The sequence below is a fragment of the Cyphomyrmex costatus genome, unplaced genomic scaffold (assembly GCF_001594065.2).
Source record: "Cyphomyrmex costatus isolate MS0001 unplaced genomic scaffold, Ccosl1.0 scaffold70, whole genome shotgun sequence".
NCBI lineage: Eukaryota > Metazoa > Arthropoda > Insecta > Hymenoptera > Formicidae > Cyphomyrmex > Cyphomyrmex costatus.
Genome location: NW_017280267.1, coordinates 1,314,950 through 1,342,434, shown reverse-complemented (window position 1 = coordinate 1,342,434; position 27,485 = coordinate 1,314,950). Strand labels below are relative to the sequence as shown.

Here is a 27,485-nt window from a genome sequence, read left to right as displayed (position 1 = left end):
CCCCCCCCCCCCTCTCTCTCTCTCTCTCTCTCCGTTGCTCTCTTTGGCAATCAGCTCGCCCCGTTACTTCGGGGCAAGTATCGCGCGAAGACGACTCGCTTGTGGGATCGGCTCGACTTGGCATTAGTGCGCCTCGAACGCTTTCTATCGGAGTGTTCTCTGTTCTCTCCGCCGCCGCGTACAGTGCACTGTGAATTGTCCCTCTTCCGCGTATCACGGAAGCTCGACCGTCGCCATCTTGGTACCAAGCGTGCGGCGGGCGCAAACGAATGAGCGAGCGGAATTGCAACTTTGAAAAGAACATAAACGTTCTGTCAATCTTCCGATCTTTCCGTTCCGCACGTCACGCAGATCGGAACCTGCGACTGTGATTGTACCGATTGTACACACCTGTGTCGTAACAATCCATCGACCTGAGTCTTACAGACAGAGTCGCCTTGAGATTATCTCGCGTGTCGCCTTTGAACGAAGGGCGCATCAAGAGCAAAACCCCCCGCGATCGGAGGTTTAGCAACTCGTGCAACGGTGCGACACGTGGGAACTGTAAAGATTGAGTCACTGACAGTTTAGCCGAACCTTTTTGCGATAAGAGATTTTCTTCGGGTCACTTCGAATTCTCTGATTCCAACCGCGTTGCTATACATTTTCCAATTCTCTTGATTATACCTTCGCTCTAACCTAATTTGACCTTTCCAAGGGTTCAGTTTCTATTGTAAATTTCTCGAGTCCACACACCTATCCTGGTATTCGGAAAATATCTTTAAATTTATTATGTCGGAAATCGAGGTTTTTCTAAGAGTTTCGAATCTTTGCGATCTTGTTACTGATTCCAACAATAAAAAATTACCGAACTTTGTACAAATATTTTTTAATTAAAACTTCTAGTTCCTAAAAAAAAGTCTTTGTGAGCTTTAGATTTAAAAAAATTCAGACATGTGTAAAATTGTCACTCATTAATTTTTTAAAACCCGAAAGTCATATGAAGAGCATATATTTTTCAGGCGAATACATTCTTTTTTTTTTTCTTTCCGAAATCCTCAAATATACATATAGTATATGTATACGCAACTAACACGGGAAATTCGAATTGTCGACAGTTTCATCTAGTCGATCGAGTTCGAGAACGCGAGTGGCCGCGGCAAAATGATTAATTGATCGGCTAGACTTTTCGAAATCCTGATAATACATTTCACACCTGTGGAGGATTGACCATCGACATTGTTATTAGTGATACCTCCCAGTGGACCATGCTGGAATTCTCCGTACAACATGCCGAAGTCGGTGCGTATAACACGCGATCTGTGACTCCCGCGACCCGCAACGCGTGCGCGGAATAACGGCCAGGAAAGCACTTTCTCGGACGCGCGCTTTTGCAATCGTTTGCATTTCTATTGTTCCTATGTTATTTTCCTTTGTCTTATTACATCAGGGAGTTCCGAGCCAAATTCTTTTGAGTTAATTCTTTTGTAATTCCCGCATAATATTATTGAAAAGCGAAAACCAGGATTTTTTTAATTGAAATTAGATCAATAAAAAAGAACATAAAAGTATGAGATTACAACTAATTTGTCTTCTAACTAGATAAGTTAGAAAATTAATTAATTAATATTATAGATAGAAAAGAGGGAAATTGATATAATTGATGTAAAATGCTCGATTTGAATATAAGTACTTGTGTTTATTTATTACTTTATTTTTGTTTTTCGTCGAAACTTCAAGCAATCATAATGATAAACAACCGCGAATTAAAGAAGGATCAACTTGACGGAGAAAGCCCACGGGCATTCGGGCACAAATTGCTATTCCGGCATTTGACCATTGGGTTTGAAAACGTCAGCTAATAATTAGCCTAATTACAGAGCACAGAATTCTACGAATGCAACGATGCGCGCCCTTTCGAATGCGCTGTGCTTGCACAATACCGGCAATGAATACACGTGCGTGCACTACCAATAGGGGATTCTCAATTGAATGATCGCGATGTTATCTCGTTAACAGTAATTGACTTTATTATTCTTTGCCTTCGATATAGTCTGCCTACAATTTTCTAGAATGTTCCTCCGACTATTTGCGAAGACGTCGTTACTAGAGGGTTCCTCTAATTCTTGATTATACTTTCTTGGAGACACTCCAAGATGGATAACTGCAGAAAAATCTTGAATGGACAGTATCCTGTATGCATATAGTTAGACAATATAACTTATAATATGTGAGTTATACATATATATGCGTACAATGTAATTAATGTTATATGAATTTTATATGTCATAAAATATTAATGGTATTATTTAAGTTTAAAATACATACATTTTTATGAGGAAAGTTTTGAAACTGAGAGGAAAAACACTTGAGGAAAGCAAATTAAAAATTTCTTTTATAATTTTTAAAATATACAGCAAAATGAATTATATTAATTCACACATATATGGTATATATATATATCCTTTTTTTGTACAATTTTCCAAAAGATCAAGCATTGAATCTGTCATTACTTCAATTGTTTCACGAGCTTTCTCAACAATGTAAAAATAGCATTGTAAATATTACCAGCATTTTAATACATATTATATTAACAATACAGTGTGATTCAAAATAATTTTCTTATTTCAATAATAATATAATATATTTTAATAATAATATAATTATTAATGATGCAAGTTATATTTATTATATTCTGTTCAATGAGAGAATGACTTCAGTCTGCGCATATAGGATGTAACAAGCAAAGTGGGACTATATTCATCATCGTATACGTAAATACAGTATGCCCGGATTTAGAAAAATGAGCGGATGAAATAATCTTGATATTTTAATGTGATATTAAATCGAAATCATTGTGATGTGTATTTAAATTATACAATTAAATAATATTTATGACATATAAAAAATGAAATCTATAATACTAATATATTTTAATTTCATAATATAATGTAACATAATTGAATATTGTAATTATAGTTTCTAATTTCTTTAATTTGCAAATGTAATTTGACAAAATGTAATTAAATATAGTTAAATATTAGCCCCTAAAATTTAAATCAAAATATTATAATATCAAAACAATAAAGAAAAGAAAATAAATTATAACATAACATAATTAAGAAATACAGTAAGAATAACACGTACGAAGTTAAATTATTATAATCACAATAATATAAAATATCATAAAGAAACTGAATATGGTATAAACAGTATTACATAAGAGATTGACTGCAGTACATTAATAGAAAATTAATAATCACTCAGAGATTTCAGAATCTGTTTTGCCTATGATATTAATTATTAATAGAGAATATATTATCAGTCAGTTTATCAGTTATATGATCAATTTCTCTTTTTTTTCATATATAATGTGCCTAATAAAATTACTTCAATGTTCAGTTGTTATCCGATCAATATCTTGTTCAAGTTTTTTGTTCAAGATTTTCATCAGTGTTTGCAATTTACAGAACTTTGTTCAATGTTAATAATTTTTTATTGAATTAAAATTTGTGACCAATAAAATGATTGTGCTAATGAGAGTTAAACGCGGTTAACTGTGCATGATTATAAAAATATATTCAAGTTTAAATTACAAAAACGAATGTTCGCATGGTTTAATCTTTAGCGTTGACATATACAAAAATTAAATACATATTTTGTTCTCCACACAGCATGCAAAAAGAATCTGTCATAAACGGTAGGTAGGCCGAGTGATTTTGTTCGACTTCCAGTGTAGTAGATAACAAATTTTAGTAGTCGTTAAAAAATGTAGATAATACGTACAATAAATTGTCAGAAAAACGAACGTCAAAAGAAACAATCAGTATTGAAATATAATTCAAGAAATTTTCTGAGTGTACTGTAACGTGATTAGGATTGGAATTACATTCTTCTTTTTGCATTTCATTTTCTGCATTTTCTTTATCAATAGTTTAATAGTGCGCAATATTACAAGAAAACAATAATATTACAAAAAACTATTGTAATAATATTGTTAAAATATTAACATTTTATGTTGTTTAACGTTTCATTTCATTAGCGGAAAATACGATTTCTGCATGTATGATATAGGATACTTCCCCCTCCCCTCCCCCTTCCGAGACAGCGTCACATGCGCGATCGACGACGCGACCGAGTCTCGAACAATGGTGGGGAAAAACAGTAGATATTTATTATCTCAGAAATCAGCCAAGTGTACGTCTAGTGCGGAGCACGACATACAATTAACAGTTTTGTTCACAAATTTTTATGTTAATATTATCAAATTTTCTAATTAAATTGTTTTGTTACGTTAATCGAAAAACTTGTTTTCTCGTACTAAGAAAGAATACCTTAAATTTAAATAAATGTTAATTTGAATATTGCCAACTAAACTTTTACTTACAGTAAATAAGTATTTATTTATTTAACGAAAAGAAATTATTGTTATTTAATCAAATTAATGTTTTTTTTTTTTACCAAATGAATGTCTTTATATATTTAATAAATATTTAGTTGGCACTATTTAAATAAATATTTATTAAAATTTATATTTTTTTCTCAGTGCATTTCGAACCAATTATTTTAATTGCTTTAAACCAATTTTGTTTTATTTAACCAAATAGGTTGTTCACTAGTCACATAAATAAGTACGACATTTACGCAGTGATGTAATAATATATATATGGCTCGTCGTTTCTTTTACGCACTTAGCATCGTGATGCGTCACTTTATATCTTTTAACAATCATGTTTTTAAAAGTACAGAAGCTTTGTGACCATTAGGAAAAAAGTTTTGTTCTATATACCAAAATTTTGCTGAATCTTGTTGAAATATACCGAATAAAAACTTTTCGTTTAAAATATGTCAAACAAAACTGTAATTTTGTGCAACCTAAATTATTTAGCTGGTATAAACAAATATTTTTGTTATTTACAAAGCAGATAAATTATTTTGCAAAATAACTAAATTTTTTGTTATACAAATAAAATATTTGCAGTTAAAAATGCCTAAGTTTTGCTGAAGGCACTAAATTTTTTTTCTTGTGTGGTTTCTATGAATATAGAAAGAAAAATTTGTTCGAACTTGAGAGTTTTATTTACATTTATTTCATTGAAACAAATTTAATTTTAAATGAAACATATTTTGTTTGGACAAAAAAAAATGTAATTTTAAAATAATCACATTCTTAGTTAAAATTTAACATTTATTTGGATGTACTATTCTAATGTATAAATTTGTTTGATATAAAGAAATCTTTTCTCTGTGAAGGAAAGTTTTATCGCGCGTAATGCTATTACGCACCTGCTGCGAAGATTATCAAACAGATGAGTAATCAAGTATCGCGCGAATTTTACGGGTGCGATCCAAGTTGGCCGGCGTTCTTGAAACACGGCGACCGGTTCAAGGATCGTCTCGATCGTGGCGATGAGATGTCCTCAATGAATCGAGGCGTGAGCCACGCGTTTCCTCAAGGCGAGCCTCTCTTTATTGCTTGCATCCGGACAATCCGTAATAATTCGCATCGTTCGAACAGACGATTTTCTCTTCTTCTCTTCCTTCGTAACCTTTTTAAAAATTTTTTTTTAACAGAGTTTTTATAACGTATTATAAAAAGTACACGCGTGTGGTTTTATGTTATATCTATATGTGTAAAGTTTTATATTATATCTATATGTGTAAAGTTTTATATTATATCTAGCCTTATAAAATTATTAATTAATATATGGATGTCAATTTTATGTAAATTTGTGTAATTTGATAAAAAAAAGATCCTATAAAAGTAAATAGATACGCCAAGAATAAAAGTAAATATAGTATATACAATAATAGTTCAAAATAATCAAAGATATATGTATTCGAAAATTTAAAAAATTTGTTTAATCAAAAATTAATAAATATATAATAAATGCAATTAGCCAAATATCTTATTACTTAAAGAAAAAGTTTCGAAAAACGTTAAAAAAAACTTACGCAAAGGTTATATTTGTAATTAATGAAATTTATTAATTTATAATGAATATATTTAGTATACTATATTATATACATTAATTAGGTATATAATATCTTTAAAATACTAACAACAAAGATACAAGTTAACATTTTTTTTAAGCCTCCTTTAATTCATTGTCTTATTATATAATATCTATATTCAATATTCATATATAATTATAATAGAAATTTTTTATTAGTCCGGCATTCCAAAGGGTGAGACTAGATCATATAATTACATTAGACAGATTAATTATACTTTTCATGAACATACCATATTTATTTATATAATTATACGTTGATATCACTAACTTTCGAGTTTCTTTCTTTTGGGTAAATTCCGTATAGAAACATAATTGAGAATAAAGTCATTTAAAAATAGAATTGTATGTGAGCGTATTTTTCAGTCGTTTATTGCTGTGTAGCTGAAAAACATGATTCCAGCTTTAATATGCCCTAATATGCAAATTATATAATCAAAAGTCAAACAATATGCGCGGAATTATTTACAAGGAGATAGAAGAAAAAAACAAGAAAAAATGTGAGAAGTAGGAAACGTGACACGTCCCTCGACGTCGACGTCGTGTATTTTAACAAGATCGAATACCGTCTCGTACACGACAAGTAAGCACACAAACGTTTGGAAATACCTCGAAACTCTAGGCACTCGTTATCTTGAAGTATTCATGAATTCTTCCCGTGAGGAATAAAATTCTGATAAGAATAATGGAAGTGTGACTTAAAAGCTGGTATTCACTCATAGTATATTAACATACATCATAATTTTGGGAAATTTGCAATTCAATTAACGAAAAGGGCTATTTTTACGTCTTCTGTCATATTATAATGGCGATGTATATTGTACTAGACAAGTTTTAGTGCGATCAAAGTTAAATATATTGTTAGAATTTTCAGTCCTCGAAAGGATTTTTTAGTATCGGCTACGGTTGATAAGTTATGCATAATTAAATACAAGGACCTTGGAAAAACTGTGATTTAAGTTATTGATAATTTACCAAATAGACCTTTCAACCTCTTATATTTATTTAAACTTAACAACTTTTTAGCCATTGAATATAAATTTGATGTCAAAATTGACGAATTCGAAATGACGGCTCCAATATGGCGGGATGTAAAAACTTGAAAAGTGTCCAGATTGTTATAAAACGTACAGATAATAAAAAAATTTCGAATCGCACTTTTTTTGCACACGGCTATATATCTTTTCCAAGAATTATAAAACTTTGTCTCTCTCTCTCGCTCTCTATTTTGTACATTTCTCTCTATTCTTTATTTTTTTAATTTTAATCTTTTCTATTTCGTCAATTTCAACTTTAAAGCAATACGAAAATCTATGATAGCAAACAATATCTCTTTGTAATTCTTATAATTACGTTATACAATCATGATTGCTCCTTGAGAGCTCAAGCACAACTTTCAAATAATTGATATGCGTTGTTCATGAAACATTATTGAGAGAAATGAATGAAAATGCTTCACGCTATCCTAAAGTTATTTTTGTTTTGTATTACTGTAAATTATTTGTTTAACATACAGTTATATATTATAAAGTTTCTGTTTGAAAGCTTAAAAGAACTAAGCACAAGATAAATAAAGCTCTCTCTCTCTTTCTCTCTCTCTCTCTCTCTCTCCCCTCCCCTCTCCCTTTCTTTCCCTCTCTCTCATTATTTTCTTTATGTGTGTGTGTGTGTGTGTGTTTTCTTTCTTTCTTATTTGTGAGTGCATTTTCTCTCCTATTACGAGCGGTCGCGTCTGGTCGAAGCCCATAAATGCCGATCGTTGATTACCGGGCCGCTGATCGACATCCATGCAAGAATCCTGTGGTTGTCATCGGATCGCGTGTGCTGGATTTCTATGGAAATCCAGAACATGTGTCGATTACGTGACACGATGTGTCGATCGCGTCTCTCGGCGATATGATGTGAAGCGTCTCCCCTGCAGTGCGATCGGAATATGCTGTCGGAAGTAGTGCACCTTAAATCGTCCCGTTATTTACAAACATACAAACGCTCGGAATAATAGTCGCGTTCATCGTGGCGAGACATCCTAAGGATATTCCATTAAAATTTTTACGAATGTCCTTGGAACGCTAGTACGCTATATGGGTTATTACGGAGTCATGCCAAGGATTGCCACAAGTGATCACGTTACTATATAACAAATTTAATTACAGCGATCGAGGGTTAATTTGTCAGCGCGCAGCCTTGAACTTTTTTTCAGACGCCCGACATTTAACAGTCATTGATGCCCTGAGCGTGATTCTGCCAATCTACCAATCGGTACGAGCGATCCATGATTTATTTAAACGAGTCTCGTGCGATAGTAATTTCGAAAGGATGGTGCAAGCTAGATGTTATTCGGCATATCGATTGCATTTGGAAATATACGCAGGGACGCACGCACGAAATATAAAGAAGGACAATTGTATTGTTTTTATTGTTGCTCGAGCCATAAGTCTATCCGCGTTGTTTGCACTGTTGCACTTAGCATCTTTGCTTTCTTTCTCTTAAATGTCCGAATATCTGTTTATCTAAGTTTGAGGACAAACATTTTTAGGGATTTCAAGCAATGCGAACAGACCCTCATGATATAACATTTAGCGTTTTTCAATCTAATGAGTTTAAACCTGACCCAGGTCAATTAATCCATGTTTGACCCGAAAACATCATGACCTCGTCCAATCAGAAATTAAAGTAGAGCATATGACGTCATTGACTGGTCCGGGTTAGGTTAAACACACGTGTTATATTAAATACATTTATATTGTTGAATAGGAAATTACGAATATAACTGACATGTATACGTTACATAATGTGGTGTTTGCTGGGATGATTATTCTTTAAGGGGATCCTAATAAAGTGAAACCCGAACTTCGACAAGATCGCTGTTTACCGAAAAAATGCGGCACATCAACACATCACACATTTTTATACTAGTACATCAATATCTCACGCACTCGTATACATAAATTTTCATTAAACAATAGCATTTTAATTAAACGTCTATATTTAATTCTAAGAACTTTACGTTGTTTGTTCATGTAAATTACTTATAGTTTATTGTGGATCACAATTTTGTAAGTACAGATTGTAAAGTTTTTATCTCAAACAAATATTGTTACGATTGACTTCTTTGACGCCATATTGTAGTAAGAAATAGTAATGAAGATCTCAATTAGACCATTTTTTCGATCTCGGCATAAACTTTACCTCACGTATTAATGCGTATACTTTGATTCTGGAAAAGGATTTTCGAATCTGTGAAAAAGGAATAAAGTAATTGTTATAGAAAAATTACTGCATTTAGTCGATAATACAGACTTAAGGATCGCACATGTGTGTATTAACGACGCTTCCATAAAACACTTTCATCTGCGCCCCTGGATGGCGAGGTTATTTGCGATTTTGAATGGAGCTGTAAGCAACGCCGCAGGCGAGTGCGAGAGACGGTGAGAGGCGATCTCGGGGTTATAGAAAGTCTTCAAAACGACTTTTTTAACACGCGCACCGCACACCGTGCCGTCACGATAAAGTGGAGCAAATTAACACTGCCTTCGCGAGCTAGAGATAGCTGATTTCAAAGATTTATTAAGTAATCCATTTCAACAGGGCGTTCACCTGATTGGCGACCAAGAGAATAAGAATACTCGAATATCTTATCGGCCGATCACTCAATTATACTTGTGCGTCAAATATCGTAATGTTTAAACGTTTAATGTTTCAGTAGATACATCGAATTAGTGTGTTTTTTGTTCATATTTAAAATACAAATATCGAAATGAATAAATAGCAAGATATTGTATAACGTTCAAATATTAAATGCCAATTGCGCATACATGAAAAATAGTAGAACTACACGGTAAAATGATGTTATATTACAGCATAGTTAACAGTTGAAAATAATTTTATTAATTTAATAATATTAATGAAGTAATTATATACACTCTTGTTTTAATACAATACATAATTTTTTTGTGTAATATTTACTTAAGAATTTTTGAACTTGATATATGTATAAAGTGTTATCAAAAGTTTTCTGAAATCCAAGGAATTTTTCAGCAAGATTAAATTGGAAATACTATTATATAAGAATGCTATTATATAAGAGAAGTAATCTAGAAAAACAGTAAGATTTCAAGGACTTGTTTCAACGTTCATTTATGATCATAAATATGAAGTACTGATTAAACGATAATAAACATGAAGTAATGCATTTCCAAGTATAAAGACATATGAAAATATTCGAGCATTTAAGTATTTGTCACGTGTATTTTTGCGATCATTCACAATTTCGATCGCTTTCGTTCGTTGATGGATATCATTGCTCGTTTTGAGAGCATCATATATTGTGAAAGAATAGAAAAAAGCGAATAAGCAGGAGAGAGAAAGAGAGAAGAAGGCCGAGGAAAAGTATCAGTAGAAGTAGACAGCAGGAAGTAGACGGGGACACAGCCATCGTTAGCTGCCTTTCATTTATATACGTCATAATGTAATTAGTTACTTGCAGCACGTTTGGCTCACATATTTATAAGCTATTGCAACTAATGGTAGCTTTAATCTTATCATGCGACAATGAAGATTCTCAGAATGGTCCGGAATAATGAATATCAAATATTTTTAATTTTAAATATAAGGTCTTCCATTAAGAGGATTCATTTTAAATTTTACAGTATTTTGTGTACCCCCCTGTTATAGATGGAATTGTTATATTTGACCTTTTCAGAAAAGTTAAATCACAGTCTAGCACTTTTCAACCACGGTTTATACCCATGAAAGACAAAACAGGCGCCAATTAGACGCCTTAGACGGGGATGTGTGCTCTCCTCAAAATTATTTAACATCTATGATGAGTGGATAATTAGGAGGGCGACAGAAAACGACGACACCGTAGGGGTGTCTATAGCGTAAGAAGAGATGGCACATCTCTATTCCGCACTACATAGAAATCAAAACAGGAGGTAATATACTTCGGTGTTTGAATAAGGGACAACGGAGACTGTGAGGATGAGATCAGATACGACAGACAGGAATAATAAGAGCGTCGCAGGGCGAAACTAATAATAACATGGAGAGATCATCAAATAATCAAACATACAAAGTTAAAATTAATGAACATTTTAATATTTCCTATAGTAACATATGGGTCAGAAACATAATAGGACAATCAAGGCTGCGTGTCGTAGACGAATAAAAGAATTTGAAAGTACGAGTACTATCAATAAATGCTTTAGATACCCTGGACTGCTCATCGAATAAACTGATCGATATTAAACTCAGTATGAGTGACCGACCGTCGCACATCTAATGGAGGATATTGGTGTTCTTCGGACATATGTATATTATTCGGAGGAACAGTTTGGAGAAATTGACTGTTTAGGGAAAGGTAGATAGCAAAGGACGAAGGGGAAGATCACCCAACAGATTTATCGATCAAATAACGAATCTTACTGACCTATCCATTGCAGAGACTATGAGAAGTTCCGAGGACCAGAACAGTTGAAAAAATATTATAGATTTTGCGGGAATACCATAAGTCACAACGTTCGAAACTGAACAACGACTATAGGAAGAGAAAGAATAGATGGAGTTGTTATATTTGACAGTTGTTGAGTAAAAACTATGCGGTTAATAACAATGGATCAATATTCGTTTAAGCAACGCATATAAATGGAAAAAATCACTACAAATACTTGGATTTTTTCATTACAAACACTTGGATTTTTTCTTTGGAATTACGTGAAGGATAAGATTTACACAAATGTTCCGTAAACGATTCAGGCAGTTAAGGACAATTCGAACTGTTGGCAAAATTGAATTGGCTATAATAATTTTTTAATTATAAGCATTTAACTTTAGCGAATCATATCACCTAAAGTTTCCGTATGTTCAGATGTAGTATATGGTAAGGCAAAATGCCGATCACTCGAACGATATGATTCGCTAACTTTGAATGCTTATATACATAAAAAATTGTAAAAAGAATGTAATAAATTTAAGTTTATAGATAAGTTAATGCAAACTGCTAAGTAAAAAATATATTAAAGTATCAAGATATTTTCCGTCAATAACAAAAATTGTAATGTGATGAAACAATTTGAACATCGGATTTGATTTTAAAGCATTAAAATAATTATAAGAATATCATAGTTGAATTTTGGATCAAAAAATTGTTTGTGTCTGTGTAATTATATTATAATGAAAGACTCACAATATGAACGGATTAATTCTGTGTGTTAGTATCATTACTCTATACGTAATAATTCCATTATTTGTAAACACCATCACTTGCGTAAGTCATATCCGCATTTAAAGCCCGAATTCATTAATTAAAGCGATTAGCGTGCATTTCGCTGACACATTTGGTGACGGGCACGTACGACAAAGTATATGTCTGGTGCTATCCGTAATTTTCAGACGTTGTGTCGCACTACGGGCTCCGGTGCAACAGCGACATTTGAATTAAATACGAACAATAGGGCGCATTTAATGATATGCGTTTAGAGACACGGGTGCACCGTATGTCCCGCTCTTGTTATATCGCACAGTGAGAGTTCGATGTTTGACACTGACTTTCTTCGGGCAGCCGTAGCCGATTTTAACGCACTTTCCACCCGATGGCGACGCTTATAGTTGAGATGGAACGCAATGATGTATTACCACAGTGATCATATTTTTTGAAAGATAAAGAGATAATGTAGGACTTCGTTCCTACATGTTTTCAAACTAGTTTTTGATTGTGTTAAAAATCTGCGCGTTATACAACTTTATTGCACAGTATAATATAATAAAATTGAAATAATACGCAATTTTCTGATAGTTAGAAACTAATTGACTATATTGGGACAAATTTTATTTAATCTGAAATAATAAAAGATTCGAAATAATGAAAAATGAAAACAACTCTAGTTTGAATAAATTTAATTTAAAAATTAAGAAATATAATGTAATTAACAAAAACAAATCGTATTTATATATGCATGAAACTGTAAAATATTTTTCACAAAAATTTGCTCATTAATATAACATTACACATTGGAACGCTAGTTAGAAAAGAATTTTCCGTCAAAAAAGTTGAAATAATTGATATTAAAGAACAACATTGGAAATTAAAGGACAAAGTTGAGTTCTGAAACAAATCAATCTAAAGAACAGCTATTTAAAATAAAAGACATATGATCACTGTATGCATTGTATATGTAGAAAATACTGTAAATTCTACGTAGTAAACACATAAAACAGATTTATTATTATTTTTTTTAAACGGAAAGAATACGGAAAAAAAATTTCTCTTAGAATTTATCTTGAAAATTATTATTATAATCATTGGGACAATATGATATTTCGAAGAATTTTATGTAATTCTTTTCAATATATTAATATTTTCACAATAAAATATAAAATATGTTTGATTTTTTTAACGAAAAAGCAAAATAAAATTTCAATAATTTTAAAATATGTTAAACAGATCTTTTATTGTTGTTTTTAAATAAAATATATGTGTGTAACAAATAGATAAGATAAACTTTCATATAAAGTATTTTACATCAATTTTACAATACAGCATGATATTTTTAATCTGGCTTAGTCACTCATAATTTTACTTTGCGTCATAATAATTGGCTCTATGCCCGATAATTTTCCTACATACCTTTAAAAAACACCACTAAAGTCACTCATCAGCAAACAATACACGGCATTAATAGATACATAGATGTAGTGGAGTTCAGTTTCTCGCAATTGAAAAAATATTCAAAGGTGCAGCATTATGTGATCATCCATCAATTCCAAAATTGGGTTAAAAGACGATAATTGAGAGATGCATTTTGACAATACAGTTTTCTATACAAAAATAAAATTTAAAAAATAGGATATAAAATAAAAAAAATAAAATGTTTTATTTTATTTAATAATATATTATATATAATACAATGTAATGTAATATAACATATATAATTAGATTGTATTTTATTTATTATTTAGTAATTATATTTAAACAAGTTGTCAGATTGTTTTGTTGAAGAAGATATATTGTTATAACAGTTCAATGCTTGAATGCCTCGTAAACCTAAATTGCTTAAAAGAATCACGATTGTTCCTTCGATCGATCTTTTCTAGACATAAGTAATGGAGGAAATCTCCAGAGTGATATTGCTTACATCTATAATGTAGGTTGTAGAACAGGTTGCAGACTTAATGGGTCACCGAGCAAAGTTTATTCTCCAATCACCGCATAGGATCGATCATGGGAATACGCGTGTTCGCGCCTGTCGAGTAAATAACAATCGAGAATAAATGGCAAAAAATGCGTACCTCATAATAGAATAAATTAAATTATTCTGTATGGAAAGATGTGATTGTGTCGTTTATGCGATAGGTATTGTTCCTACTCTCTCACATTTTGTCGCACTCAAGGAAAAGTAAATACCAACGGTTAGAAAATTGAAAATAAATACTACCTTAACTATATACTATATTATGTTTTAGAAATGAAAATAAATAAGTATAGTCAGATATATAAAATAATTTCATTAAAAAAAGTATTATTATTGAAAAAGAGTATCATAGTACTTCATGGTTTATCACCGTAATTATATTCAAGAAAAAAATGTATCTAAATTAAAAGAAATATAATTATATAATCAAGTATCATTGTTATCATAATTTATTTTTATTATGTTACTGTTTATAACTATTGTAACTATTTATTATAGTTATTCTGTTATTCTATTAACTAAAATTCAATTGTTACATCTAATAAAATGTTATTAATCAACATTACATTTTTGACTATCTGATAATTCTCGGTGTTACTTTTATCCTCATGACTTTCACAAAACTACTTAGTCATCAACTTTTAAATTATATATAATTATCAAAATTTTTGTTATTTTATATTTTCCTGAATATATATCGCACAGACACAGAAATGCATCAGTATTGTCCCAAAAATAAAATCGTTCGCGTTACGCAATTATACGTCTTTCTTATGCTTATGTAATAGATTTTAAACAAGCTATTCTGGAACCATCAGATATTCTTCTGTAATAAAGTCCTTGACAGAAGTTGAATAAAAATTTTTTTGAATAAAAATATCGTAGAGATTATCATTTATCATAATTTTTATTCAATACATTTCTCATCGATTTGCTTTTGATTGGACATAGTCATATATAATGACACTTTTATCTGATAATTATTAATAATTTACTTTTACTAAATCGATGTAATGTTTTACTGTGTCTCCTGATTTTATGTGATCTTGGTTACAGTAGAGTTCATTTAATATAATTATTTGAAACTAATAAAGAGAAACAGGGCTACGAGCCAATAAATTCGTTTAAATCTTTTAATTTATTCTAATATAACTATTGACAAGCATTCTGGTAATTTGGAGACATGCAATGTGTATAATCTTACGCAGCATTGAAATTGTCATAATAATCGAATACGCAAACAAGCCTAATTTTGCATTTATCTTTCTATCCGAACCCAGTCAGAGGTCATAGCGCATAAATAACTCCGACCAATCAAAGGGTTAATTATCGCGGGGCTGGCTGCGATTTAATGCTTATAGTTTAATGTCCGTCCGTCAACGTGGAAGGTTGCGATCGCCTTGAGAGCACGTAACTTCACGACGCGACCTGCATTAATAATCGCATTCCCCTCGATCTTTCTCCGTCCCTGCGTCTCTCTAATGTAAAACGGCTGATCTCACTCTGCTCTTTCCTTATCTGTTGCAGCATTTTCCACAGCCACCGAGGATGTGGGGGATGAACCACAAGGCCACGAGAACGATACCGGTGAGTGATTTATGATTATTTCTTTCTAAGGGCCGTTTTTTAATTTCTCTTTTCTCCTTTACGCCGATTCAACTTTTTGTGTCTTTAAAAATTGATTCTTCATGTCACTATCGCATTGGTATTATCAATCCGTGAGCAGTGAATCGGTTGGCTAATCGTCCGATACTAGATTTATTCAGTATATATGTATTTGTCATTCTTTATCTCAATCATAAAAAGGAAGAAAAGAAAAAGGAAGACGTAAAAATTAACGGAAGGATATTAAGACTATTAGAACTGGAAATTTGCGAGGAAACATTTTATCAGCCATGTTTGTCCAGATTTGGACCAGGGTCGACTGGTCCAGTTTTCGAGTGAGTGGTGAAATTGATGCTAAAATACTAACGCGCGTAATTTACCAATTGATGTACTCTCGACCGATCAGGTTTACAACCCGCTCTGTGTTCGCCGATTAAATCGCAATTAGTTATTAATTTATCGTGCTAATATGGCTTATTGTTAGTAGTTTGATTAACTTAGTCAAATATTGACATACACGACTGCTAAGAACAGGTTTGATAAAACGTTATTGCGAAATGTATCTCGGGAAATTTTGTAGGTATTCCTAACTCGAGACAGTTGTAATTAATTAATGCTCAGGACAAAACGGTAATTTCTTTCAAGTATGCACTTCCATCTCGCGTAATAAACTCTCTGAAATCTTTGGAGTGAAATCTAATTCTAAAGAGTGACGAGATTTAGCTAGTGAAAAAAAATAGCTTAATTGTTAATTTTTAAGAGTAAGATTACTCTTTAGAGTTAGGTTTCACTCCAAAGAGAGAGAGAGAGAGATTTTAGAGAAAAGATAATCAGTCCCAAGTGTAGTCCAGACACAGCACACAATATTTATAAGATATTTACAAAATATTTCGTGAATATTTTTGTGGTCTTAGATTGCATTCATTATAAATATAATGAAATGTTTATTGTAAATGTTACAGTAAATGCTATGAAAATACTTAATGAGTCGTTATAATCTAAGTAAAAATACTTATTGAAAATATTTATTTATATTTATCATAAATATTGCATAAAATATTTATATAACATTTCAGAAAATAAATAGTAATAAATATTTATCATAAATATTCTGTGCTATCTAGGAATTTGTATTACTTACGACAAATCAGCTGTCACAGTAATGTTCGATGCATATACGTGAATTATATTGTATATGCTGCTGCATCAGAATTTGTCGCTTAACGGAGTGAGTCACATTAAATTTACATCAGAATTGATCTCTCAGATCATCGAATAAAAAAAGTTTATACAGATATGTAGATGATATTATGTAAAAATGACTTAATCTTACACAAACGATGCACATCAAGTCTTTAATATCCACAAAGGAGAAACAACACGGAACAATTTTGCATGCGCGCGCATGTGTGAACAAGTCCTAAATTAATAATATTTTTTCTTGTAAAAATTAACATAATGTGCGTGCTCGCGCGCGGCGCGAAGGTTGCATGTATAATTAATTTTCATGTTTTGTTTCTACACTTATCTTCGGATTATCACCCACAGTAGAATTACGACGTCAGAAATGAATAAATATACGCGGCGAGACTTTCGTTTAACTTATTTCTATACAAATGACTTTTAACGAAACCGCTTTATTGTGGATTAAACAAGAAACACGCCATAAACTGTGTTATCATACATATCTGAAATGATCTTCACACAGAATCAAATTTATCAGACGAAACTTTGCAATAGTATTTGATAATGTTTCTGTATGTAAAACCCAAAGAATGTTAGAACTTTTACTTGACAAACTAATACATATTGAAATGTACACACACATACCAAATTATAAATCAATACATCAAATTTGTTTATTAGAAAAATAATAAACAAATTAAATTTTCATCATCAGGCTCTATATGAACAAAATTCAACTTCGTTATTCTGGGCTATTATAGAGCTACGCAAGTTCTATTTTGCTATCTTACAATTTTTATTAAAAAAAACAAATCTATTACAAAATTAACTAAACGTTTCGATCATTCTAATGTGATCATTATTAATAGTTACAGTAGTGAATAATTTATGTCGAATATAATTCCCATATTTCGTTAATTTCTTTTATAGTTATCTTCTTGGTGACTTTATGCTTGACAGTTATATTACTTTTGTAAAAATAATAAACAAAGTTTTATATTTTTAAACGATTTTTAAGTAAAATTAATTGTTTTTATTTAAATTCTTTGAAATTATTTTTCTGTAATAATATAATGCCTCTAATAATAATTATATAATGTTTCTAAAATTAAATCTTTATTCTTGGTAGATTTTTATACATGCATTGCCATGCGTTAACGCGCTTATCAAACGCATATTTGAAAAAAAAAAAAACGATTCGATTGGGGTAATCTTTAATCAGAACCAATAACTATTTTTTATTAGTGTTTTAACAACTTTTGAAAAAGAAAAAGAGAGAATGAATGAATGAGTGATCTTTATTAGCTTTCTTCGCTATTTCAAGAATACAATAAAATATAATACATAATCTTAAATTTAAGTAACATTAAATATTATATTATATATTCTTTTAATAATTTCTTAAATAGCTCAAATCTCTCACATTGCTTTACTTCATACGGTAAGGCATTATATATTTTTACTTCTTCATACAACATACTCTTTTGTGTACTTTTTTGTTTTGCGGAATTTTATTGCAATATCCCGGTCTGCCTTGTTTGTTTTTCACTCTCAATTTCCACAATTTCTGACTTATGTCATTTAGTATCTTAAAAATATACATATAAGTACATACATTATAATATTATAGCCTCTAAAAAGAGAGAGAGAGAGAGAGAGAATAGAAAAAGATAAAACGAAAAGAGAAAGAAAGAAATAGTATGTCCTTCTATTTCGTGTGTGCTTTTGTTAAAATCTCTTACTGAGAGATCATATTGAATGCATTCTGTTTTCATGCTCGTACGAAGCATTAGTTCATCTTTACTGCCCATCAAATATTAAACAAGGACAAATGATGCTTACTAGCGCTATAAACGCAAAACGGAACGTTCCCATAAAACGTAGCTCGTATCCACAGACTCTGATTACAGGGAAAAGTCTCTAGAGTAATCGTATAGACAGGTATTTGACGTACATGAACGTTAGCACGCATACTTGAAAAGGATTATTTTGAATTTAAGATAACAAAAGTATCACTCGTTTTACACGCTCTATAAAATTAAAGCTCTAGATATTGCAATAACGAAGTAATTTTTATTTAAGCGAATGGCTGTTTAGTAGAAAAATTGCAGCGACTCTTTAACATAATAATTCTTATCTTGCCTTTAAATTTTCACTGGATCTAAATATAAAGAAAAAATTACATTAAAGGATCACTGACTGCTCACATTGATCAGTTTTCTCTATTGAACGTAACCAACAATCGCGGATTCTTATTAGCTATTTCTCCTTCTTGTACAACATTTTTTAAATATGTGTTCTTTCGCCCTAACAGGAATTACTAAAAAATATCGAACTAATCATAAGTGGCCTTTTTCTGGCCAATCTCTGGTTAAGTCTCTAATAAAATTTTGAGAGTGTTATCTATTTTCTTCCAAAATTCTACGAGTAAAAAATATGTGCTTTCTAACTAACGCAAATTGGTAGGAAATGACGAACCAATCAAAAGGAGCAGCCTGATGTTCAGTCTTTACGATTATAGGGTAACATTTTTATTTTAAGATTGTCTTAAGTAATGTCTTACGATGCTAATACAGTTCCCTGATAATATCTTAAGACTGAACTTAAAATGATCGACTTTAATATAAAATTTAAAATCGCTAGATTTATACTGTACCGCAAATACTCTCCATTTTAATACTAAAACGCGAATTTTGAACTTATTTATTTGTATAAACATAATTTGTGAGGAAAAATAAAGCTGTAAATTATATAAATAAATTTTTATTTGTAATCAATTTATTAATGAACAAAGAAATATTTAATTCATGTTTTCTTTAATATGAGTTTACAATCTAGACGACCTCTAGCAATTCATTCAAACATTAACTTCTTAATTCTAACGAATATACTGTAGATAAAATAGAAAACACTTTATTCTTTAATCGATAATATAACTTCATACTGAATTATCGACTTCCAATGCTTGCTGTTTTGCAGCCGTTGATCATATCGTATTCTACGTCCGGTAATTATCTGCAGATATGACATTATCGGTTTACTTGAGGTCGATAGTACAGATTTTTTAAATTCCGAATTTGATAACAGTGACATCTTTCATTTATTTCTTATATTACATTGCATATCGTTGTGTCTCATTCAAGTGCATTCATCTGTTCTTATCTAACATACTAATGTTATCTCTTGCAACATCGCGTACCTACTGACAGACACAATTCCTGCTCGGTTTCATGGCTTCACTTGTAGTATACAAACGAAATTTTCCATGACTCCGTTCTCTTATTCTAAAAACCTTAGCTAAAGTTTTTTGTAGACTGATAGCTATTTATTTTAAGTGTGCGAGACCTGAACTCTTATATGCAGCACATATTGTGACGAGTCGATTGCAGAAGCCGATGACAAAACTGTAAGTTTTCAATTTTCTTTCGTTTTTCATATTAAATTGTATCTGACTGCGATGTTGGTGATACTTTAATTGTGGAGGACTTTTCAATCCGTAATTAAAAGTAATGAGTCATAAAAAATTAATCAAATTTTGTCGATAAAATAGGATCTCCAGTATCTCCTTAATGAATATCATTTATTTCGATGGATAATTATATAATTATTATTGTTTGTGACACATCAGTGCAGATCATTATTACAGAACAATTTGTTAACTTTTAGCAAACTAATGAGAAAAAAGATAAATATATTTACACATAATAAATACATACATACGATTTTTATACTACAAATTTTTATACTACTTTATAAAATTATTAAAATTATGATTATTTATGATACGGAATATTTAGCGCGACACTGAACTTGATCGATGTCGGTAAAGCAGATTTTTAATTTCAAATAAAACACATACTTATAGTAAAACATTACGTACATTTCTTACTGTTATATTCTATACATTGCATATGAATACAAGGTCACGTACACTCAGATTGTTCTTCTTATTGTAAGCTTCAAAATCATAATTTAAAGATTTCATTATATTCTCATGTACATTAAAACCGAAGCACAGAACTTTGCATGCATAATGCATAAAGCTTAAAAAAAAAAAAAAAAAAAAAAAAAAAAAAAAAAAAAAAAAAAAAAAAAAAAAAAAAAAAAAAAAAAAAAAAAAAAAAAAAAAAAAAACAACCATTCAGGGTCTTTCATATTTCATAGAAAGGAAAGAAGTAAAGAACTTCGATTGGTATTTTCCTATACATTATGCGTTATGTAAGACTGTGTATTCAAAGGTGCAACTACTTTTTGTTAGAATATTAGAAACTTGACGATGGAAAATAACTGACATGTTAATAGGCATGTAACAATTAGTTCATGGTTTTATTCAGATGTTGTGTAAACTATATACGTGTCTTTACGGCAAAGCAATATATTATGCAGGATATAACAAATATTTAATTCAGTCAGAAGTTATATCATCTGAAGAACGATAAATAATGATAAGAATACTTTTCAGAAAAAAAAAAACTTTTTAAGCTCATACAAATGATTGTCGTCATTTTTTAAATAAAATTGTGTAACTAAAAAAAACGACAAGATATTGTATAAAACGTTACGAGCCAAGCGCTAGTTCTTTAATTATAAACAACAATAACGATGACAAAAAATTTGAAAACAAATTTTAATTCTGATCGAGCCATTCTCAATGTTATAATGTCAATTACAATTCAAAGTATAACAAATATACTTTTTAGTAAGTATAACAAATTGTTTTATTTACTAATGGCTAAGGAAGATCGTTGTATAATACACATCAGGGATCCTGTAACTCAAAGATTTAGTATGACATGGATATAATCTCTAATTGTTCATAAAATACTGTGATATTGGAGCTATGTGTCCTTGAGTTAGATGACCAAAACAATACGAGACCGTCAATTTGTAAAATGTATTTACCTGGAAGGATGTTTATGTATGTACAAAGAGGAATAATGTGCACTCGACATATCTCATGTAATGTACAACTTTTAATCAGCTCATGTTTTAACGTTTTTGCCAAATATAAGGTCAAAACGTTTGAATAATCATTTAGCGCAATAATCGCCGGTACGCATTCACATAAAATATTCTTGAACATATAATATTTACACAACATATAGATATAAACTTATTGAACCTTTCGGTTTCCTTTGAACTATTTTCAGTAATAAAATTGATAATCAGTGTCAAAAATTCATAGTTCATAATTGTTGGAAAATAATTTCTATGGTAAACGCAGGATTATTTCTTACGTTCTGCTTGAGAATTGCTTGTCTTTTTGCTGATTAACCAAGTAATCCGCCTTAATAGATCACAACCAATGATTCCAAACGTAACACGTAATATTACGACAAATAAAAACTGTTATTTTGACATTAAATATAAAATTAAAAGTTTTTAGTTGTTGTAATATAACGAGTTTTACGCGTTCTGAATCATTAGTTGTGATCTATTGAGGCGAAGGTAAGTCACTTAGTTAAATAGGCAATTTTCAAATGGAAAGTTGGGAAATGCTCATCCTTTGTCCACTGTAAAAATTATTTTCCAACAATTATACTGACTATGAATATTTGTAATGACACTATGATTATCTACTATATTGCTGAAGATGGTTCAAAGGAAACCTTTAATAAGTTTTTTTATCTACACATATTTTATATATAAAACTGTTCGATAAATATTATGTGAATGCGCTCCAATTGCGTGCTGTATTGATATTCTAATTCTGTCTATATATTAAGAGGATCCTGGACTGACTCTAACATCCCCTTAATATATTTGAAATAAAAAATCGCTTATACACTACAAATGCTTCAAAGCATTTTTTAATTGGGGTCAATTAGTAAAATTCTTCCTTCCGATTGGTGATTTAAATGCTTCGAAGCATTGATAGCGGCAACTCGACCACACTCTCTGTTTCCATATAACATTTATAGATACTAATTATTACCATAATATCCTGGTATAATACATACATATAATGTGTGTGTATACATTATATATGTATATAATTTTTTATATATATTAATACACACAGTGTTCATCAATATACAGTCATAGTAGTATCTTTTCTTACATCCAATGTCATTTTAGGCCAGGACAATACATAACATACATTGTCAATACATGGATGCATGTAATGCACATACATTGTGTAATAACTATTTCATCTCTTTTTACTAAAGAGATAAGTTTTGCGCATGCTCTCAAATATACAAATATCTATAATGACATTAGTGACATATGTACTTATATATACAATATTAAAATATTGCATGATAAATATTATAATGTATGAATATATACATGTGTGCGCGCGCGCACATGAACACACACACATACGATACTTCTATCTCTAATGTGAATATATATTCACACATTATAATACTCAACATGCAATATATATGTATACATATATAAGTACCATGTCATTGGTATCTATATATTTGAGCATACAAAACTTGTCTTTTTAGCAAAAAAAAAATGAAGTAGATACACATGTATATGCAATATATATATTTATGTATTGACACATTATGTAACCTGAAATGACATTATTGGGTCGGAAAACTACCGCTGCTACCGTTTATCGATATATATTGTCAGTAAAATCTGTATTTCATTTTATGCGTATTACAGATTTTTAGTAATGACAGTGTGAGCGTAATCATATATGTCGAACTGCGTTCATTGCGTTCAGTCCAGACGATTACGTACTCATGTAGGTGCTTACGATGTTTACGAGTAAACCGAGCGATTAAGAAGTGAGCCGGCGGCGTGCGGCGAAACGTAAGCGGATGAGCACCTGCAGAAATATAGAGGGCGTAAGCAGTCGATAAAAAATCTATTTTATCGACTTCGATCAAATTCGGTCGTCACTCCAGCATCCCTTTAATCAGGACTACAGCATATCGATCATTCGTTTTATTAATGCGAACTGCCTCCTGTGGTTCAATTGTCGCTTAACCTCCACTCTCTCGATTAGGCGAGACGCAAACAATAAACGCCAGCTGCGCTTTCAGGGTACCACGTGATAGTCACACTGATGTCTCTCTGGACTCTCTGGGCTGCATTCGGAAATATCACCCGAGTACTCCCGAATACTCTAATTGATAATTAAAACTTTTCAAATGTTGTTGAGGGTCGAGATCTTGATGTCGTGTGTCAAGTATCAAGGTCAAGGCGTTTGAAGTTATTCCTCCTATTTTCATTTTTTCATTAAAAATGAAAATAATAGGAACATCAAACGACTATGATTTTGACAAATGTTATTAAAGTCATAACTTTAAACATTTGAAAAATGTTTTAACATTATAGATAATGCTAATGTCGACGGTTCTGTAACTTCAATCCTTGTAACTCAAAAAGTAGTTCACGGAAAAATATTATTCATAGTGTTTTGAAAAGCTTTCGAAATAAAAATGCGCTACAAAGATGTGCAATGAAAAATGGGGATTCCCATTTAAAAAATCGATTTAACCTTGATCTAATCTTGGTGATGCTACTCAAGGTCAAACTAATAAGATCCATAAAAAGATCTTTTTAAACCTTGCAACCTATAAGACATTTTGTGCAAAACACTTGTATAAAACTCATACGAGGTCTGTCCTAAAAGAATCCGATGTACACTCTCTATATATCTTTGTCCTTGGGCATCCTCTCTGTTGTGGAAAACAGGTATTCAGTACTTATAATCAAGCAGCACGACCCAACAACTGTTCGATCGGCAACAATACGCAGTTTAATGAGCGTCGAAGACTCCTCGCGTCTCGTTTTATTTAATAATTAACCATTACGAAAAAAAATACGACTTTTACTTCATCGTCATCATTACCATCATCATCATCATCAGTTTAAATCTGGTTACAAGTAAATCAGAAAAAAAACCGGCCCTAAGAGAAAAATTGCATACGTTGAAGTCACTAAATTAAGAGCGTGTAGCTATAAGTAGTAAAGTTCTTTCTCTTCTGCATGTAAAAATAATTTTTTGTTAGAATTTATTATTACACAGCAATTTTATGGTCAGGAGCAAAACATCGTGCAAGATGGTATTTCACTAAAAATGTATCATACAAATAATTATGTTGATAGGACACTGCACGTAAAGCAAGTGATCCGGTCGAGGTAATATTTTTCGCAATAAGAAGAATTATTTTCAGATTTTAATATAGTTTAACATCGATATAAGATGCCAAAAAGAGCATCAAATAATTATTAAATTGTTAATCAATTTAATTCGTGATAGTACTAGGTTAATTTATTAGAGTTGCGTTTCAAGACCGACAATTGTTCGGCGTGCAGTTTAGAAAAAGACTACATATATTAGTATATAAATTCACACGAAATTAAGCATAATCAGATCCAAGCTAGACTGTTATATAAGCTTCGTATTAATTATGTTGATGTTCCATTAATTAAACTCAATCGCAATTTGCATTATTCTTCTTTCTTTGCTGCCACACGGTTCAATATTTGTTTAAATCATGTGTAATTAACAATCTGATATATTGGAGATTGCCAAAGAATTATTATATACCGATATTAATCATTATAATGTGCGTCGCATCACATCGAATCGATGACACGCCATTTGTGTCACGTGCAAGTTATTGCAAATTCGTTCGCTCGTTAATTTAAAGAAGAAACGAACGTTGATTACATGATCAGCGATCTCAAACAGTTGCAGCGAAAATATTTACACTGTCGTCAATTAATCACCGTTAATTATTGTCGCTAAATTAAATGCGAAAAATTTTACGTACTAATTGTACCGGAATGTTTAGACGTACTTTATTATTTATTTTTGTTAATTATTATTATAATTTTTAAATCCTTTTCATTGTTTTTCTTTGATTTAGCAATACCAAGTGTTTTTACATACAAAATTTTACTATTTGAATTATATTTTTTTATTTTATACTGTTATTTTTTCAGTTTTTTATGGTAATACTTGAATTAAGATCACATAATTTTGTGATATAATAATGTTTTAAAAGAAAATTAAAGAACTACTACTATACTCTGATTGGAAAAAAATTGTGGGATTTAATTTGGCATCAGATGTTGATATTAAATTTTTTACATAAATAATACATATTATTAGAGAAAAATAATAAAGATAGTACCATGCTTGGGTTTCATTTTTATTGTAAGCGTACATGAAATTCTGTTTAAAATTCTGTTAACGAAATCGGGTTAAGTTAGCACCCCAACTATAGTACTCAGGAGTTCTGATTAGAGTTCCCACTTCCTTTTGACGAGACGAAGAGTTCCCTATAGTTAATAACAAGAGTTCCGCTCAATAAACATTTTTTTTACATTTTCTAAAAATGGGGTGCTAACTTTTTATCGAATTTCGAGGTGGAATAATTCTGAGCGGCTTAATAGCTTCAATTTGCGATTGCCTAGAGTTCCTGATATGTAAAAAAAATTTTCGAATAATAAAAAAAAATTAAAAATTTTTGAAAAATTAATTTCTAGATACAATAGTTCTGATGATAATTCCTGCTTCTTTTTGACGATACGAAGAGTTCTCTATGATTTTTAATGACATATGCGCTTAATAATCATTTTTTAATAATTTTTTAAAAATGGGGTGCTAACTTTTTAACGAAATTCAAGGTCGCATAGTTCTGATCAGCTTAACAGAAGTATTTTGTGAATACCTAGAGTTCTTGATATATAAAAAATGTTTTTGAAGAATAATAAAGCTTAAAAAAAATAGTAGAAATCTTTGAAAATTTTTTTGAGAGTACTGAGTAGTTCTGAGTTGCGTTTCTTATAGTACTCGACGAGTTCTATCGAAAACTATCAGGTGAAAAAACGATTGGACCAACGGTTTGCAAGATACATCGACATTTGTCAGAAGATCAACAATTTTTAAAGTGAGTATATCTCTGAAACCATTGATCCAATCGCTTTGAGCCCTCATACTTTTCGACAGAACTCGCCGAGTATTGTCCAGAACTTCGATCAGAACTACTCGGTACTCCCAAAAAATTTTGACTTCAAATTTTTTTCCAAGTCCCACGTCGGAAAATTTTTTGAGAGTACCGAGTAGTTCTGAGTTGCGTTTCATATAGTACTTGACGAGTTCTATCGAAAACTGTAAGGTGGAAAAGCGATTGGACTAACGGTTTGCAAGATACACCGACATTTGTCAGAAGATCAACAATTTTTAAAGTGAGTATATCTCTGAAACCGTTGATCCAATCGCTTTGAGCCCTGATACTTTTCGACAGAACTCGCCGAGTATTGTCCAGAACTTCGATCAGAACTACTCGGTACTCCCAAAAAATTTTGACTTCAAATTTTTTTCCAAGTCCCACGTCGGAAAATTTTTTGAGAGTACCGAGTAGTTCTGAGTTGCGTTTCATATAGTACTTGACGAGTTCTATCGAAAACTGTAAGGTGGAAAAGCGATTGGACCAACGGTTTGTAAGATACAGTGACATTTGTTAAATTTGTAAGATCATACAATTTTTAAATAAGTATGTCTCAGAAACCGTTGGTCCAATCGCTTTTT

At 31.1% G+C, this 27,485-nt stretch overlaps 1 protein-coding gene across 2 annotated transcripts in view; it reads left to right on the top strand.

The window, feature by feature from the left end:
• Positions 1–27,485, top strand: part of LOC108780501 (uncharacterized) — a 92,757-nt gene that overhangs the window by 30,158 nt on the left and 35,114 nt on the right. For both annotated transcript variants that reach the window (XM_018548249.1, XM_018548248.1), the window contains exon 3: positions 15,713–15,772. In XM_018548249.1, coding sequence (XP_018403751.1) covers positions 15,713–15,772 — 60 coding nt within the window. The remainder of the gene's footprint in view (positions 1–15,712; positions 15,773–27,485) is intronic.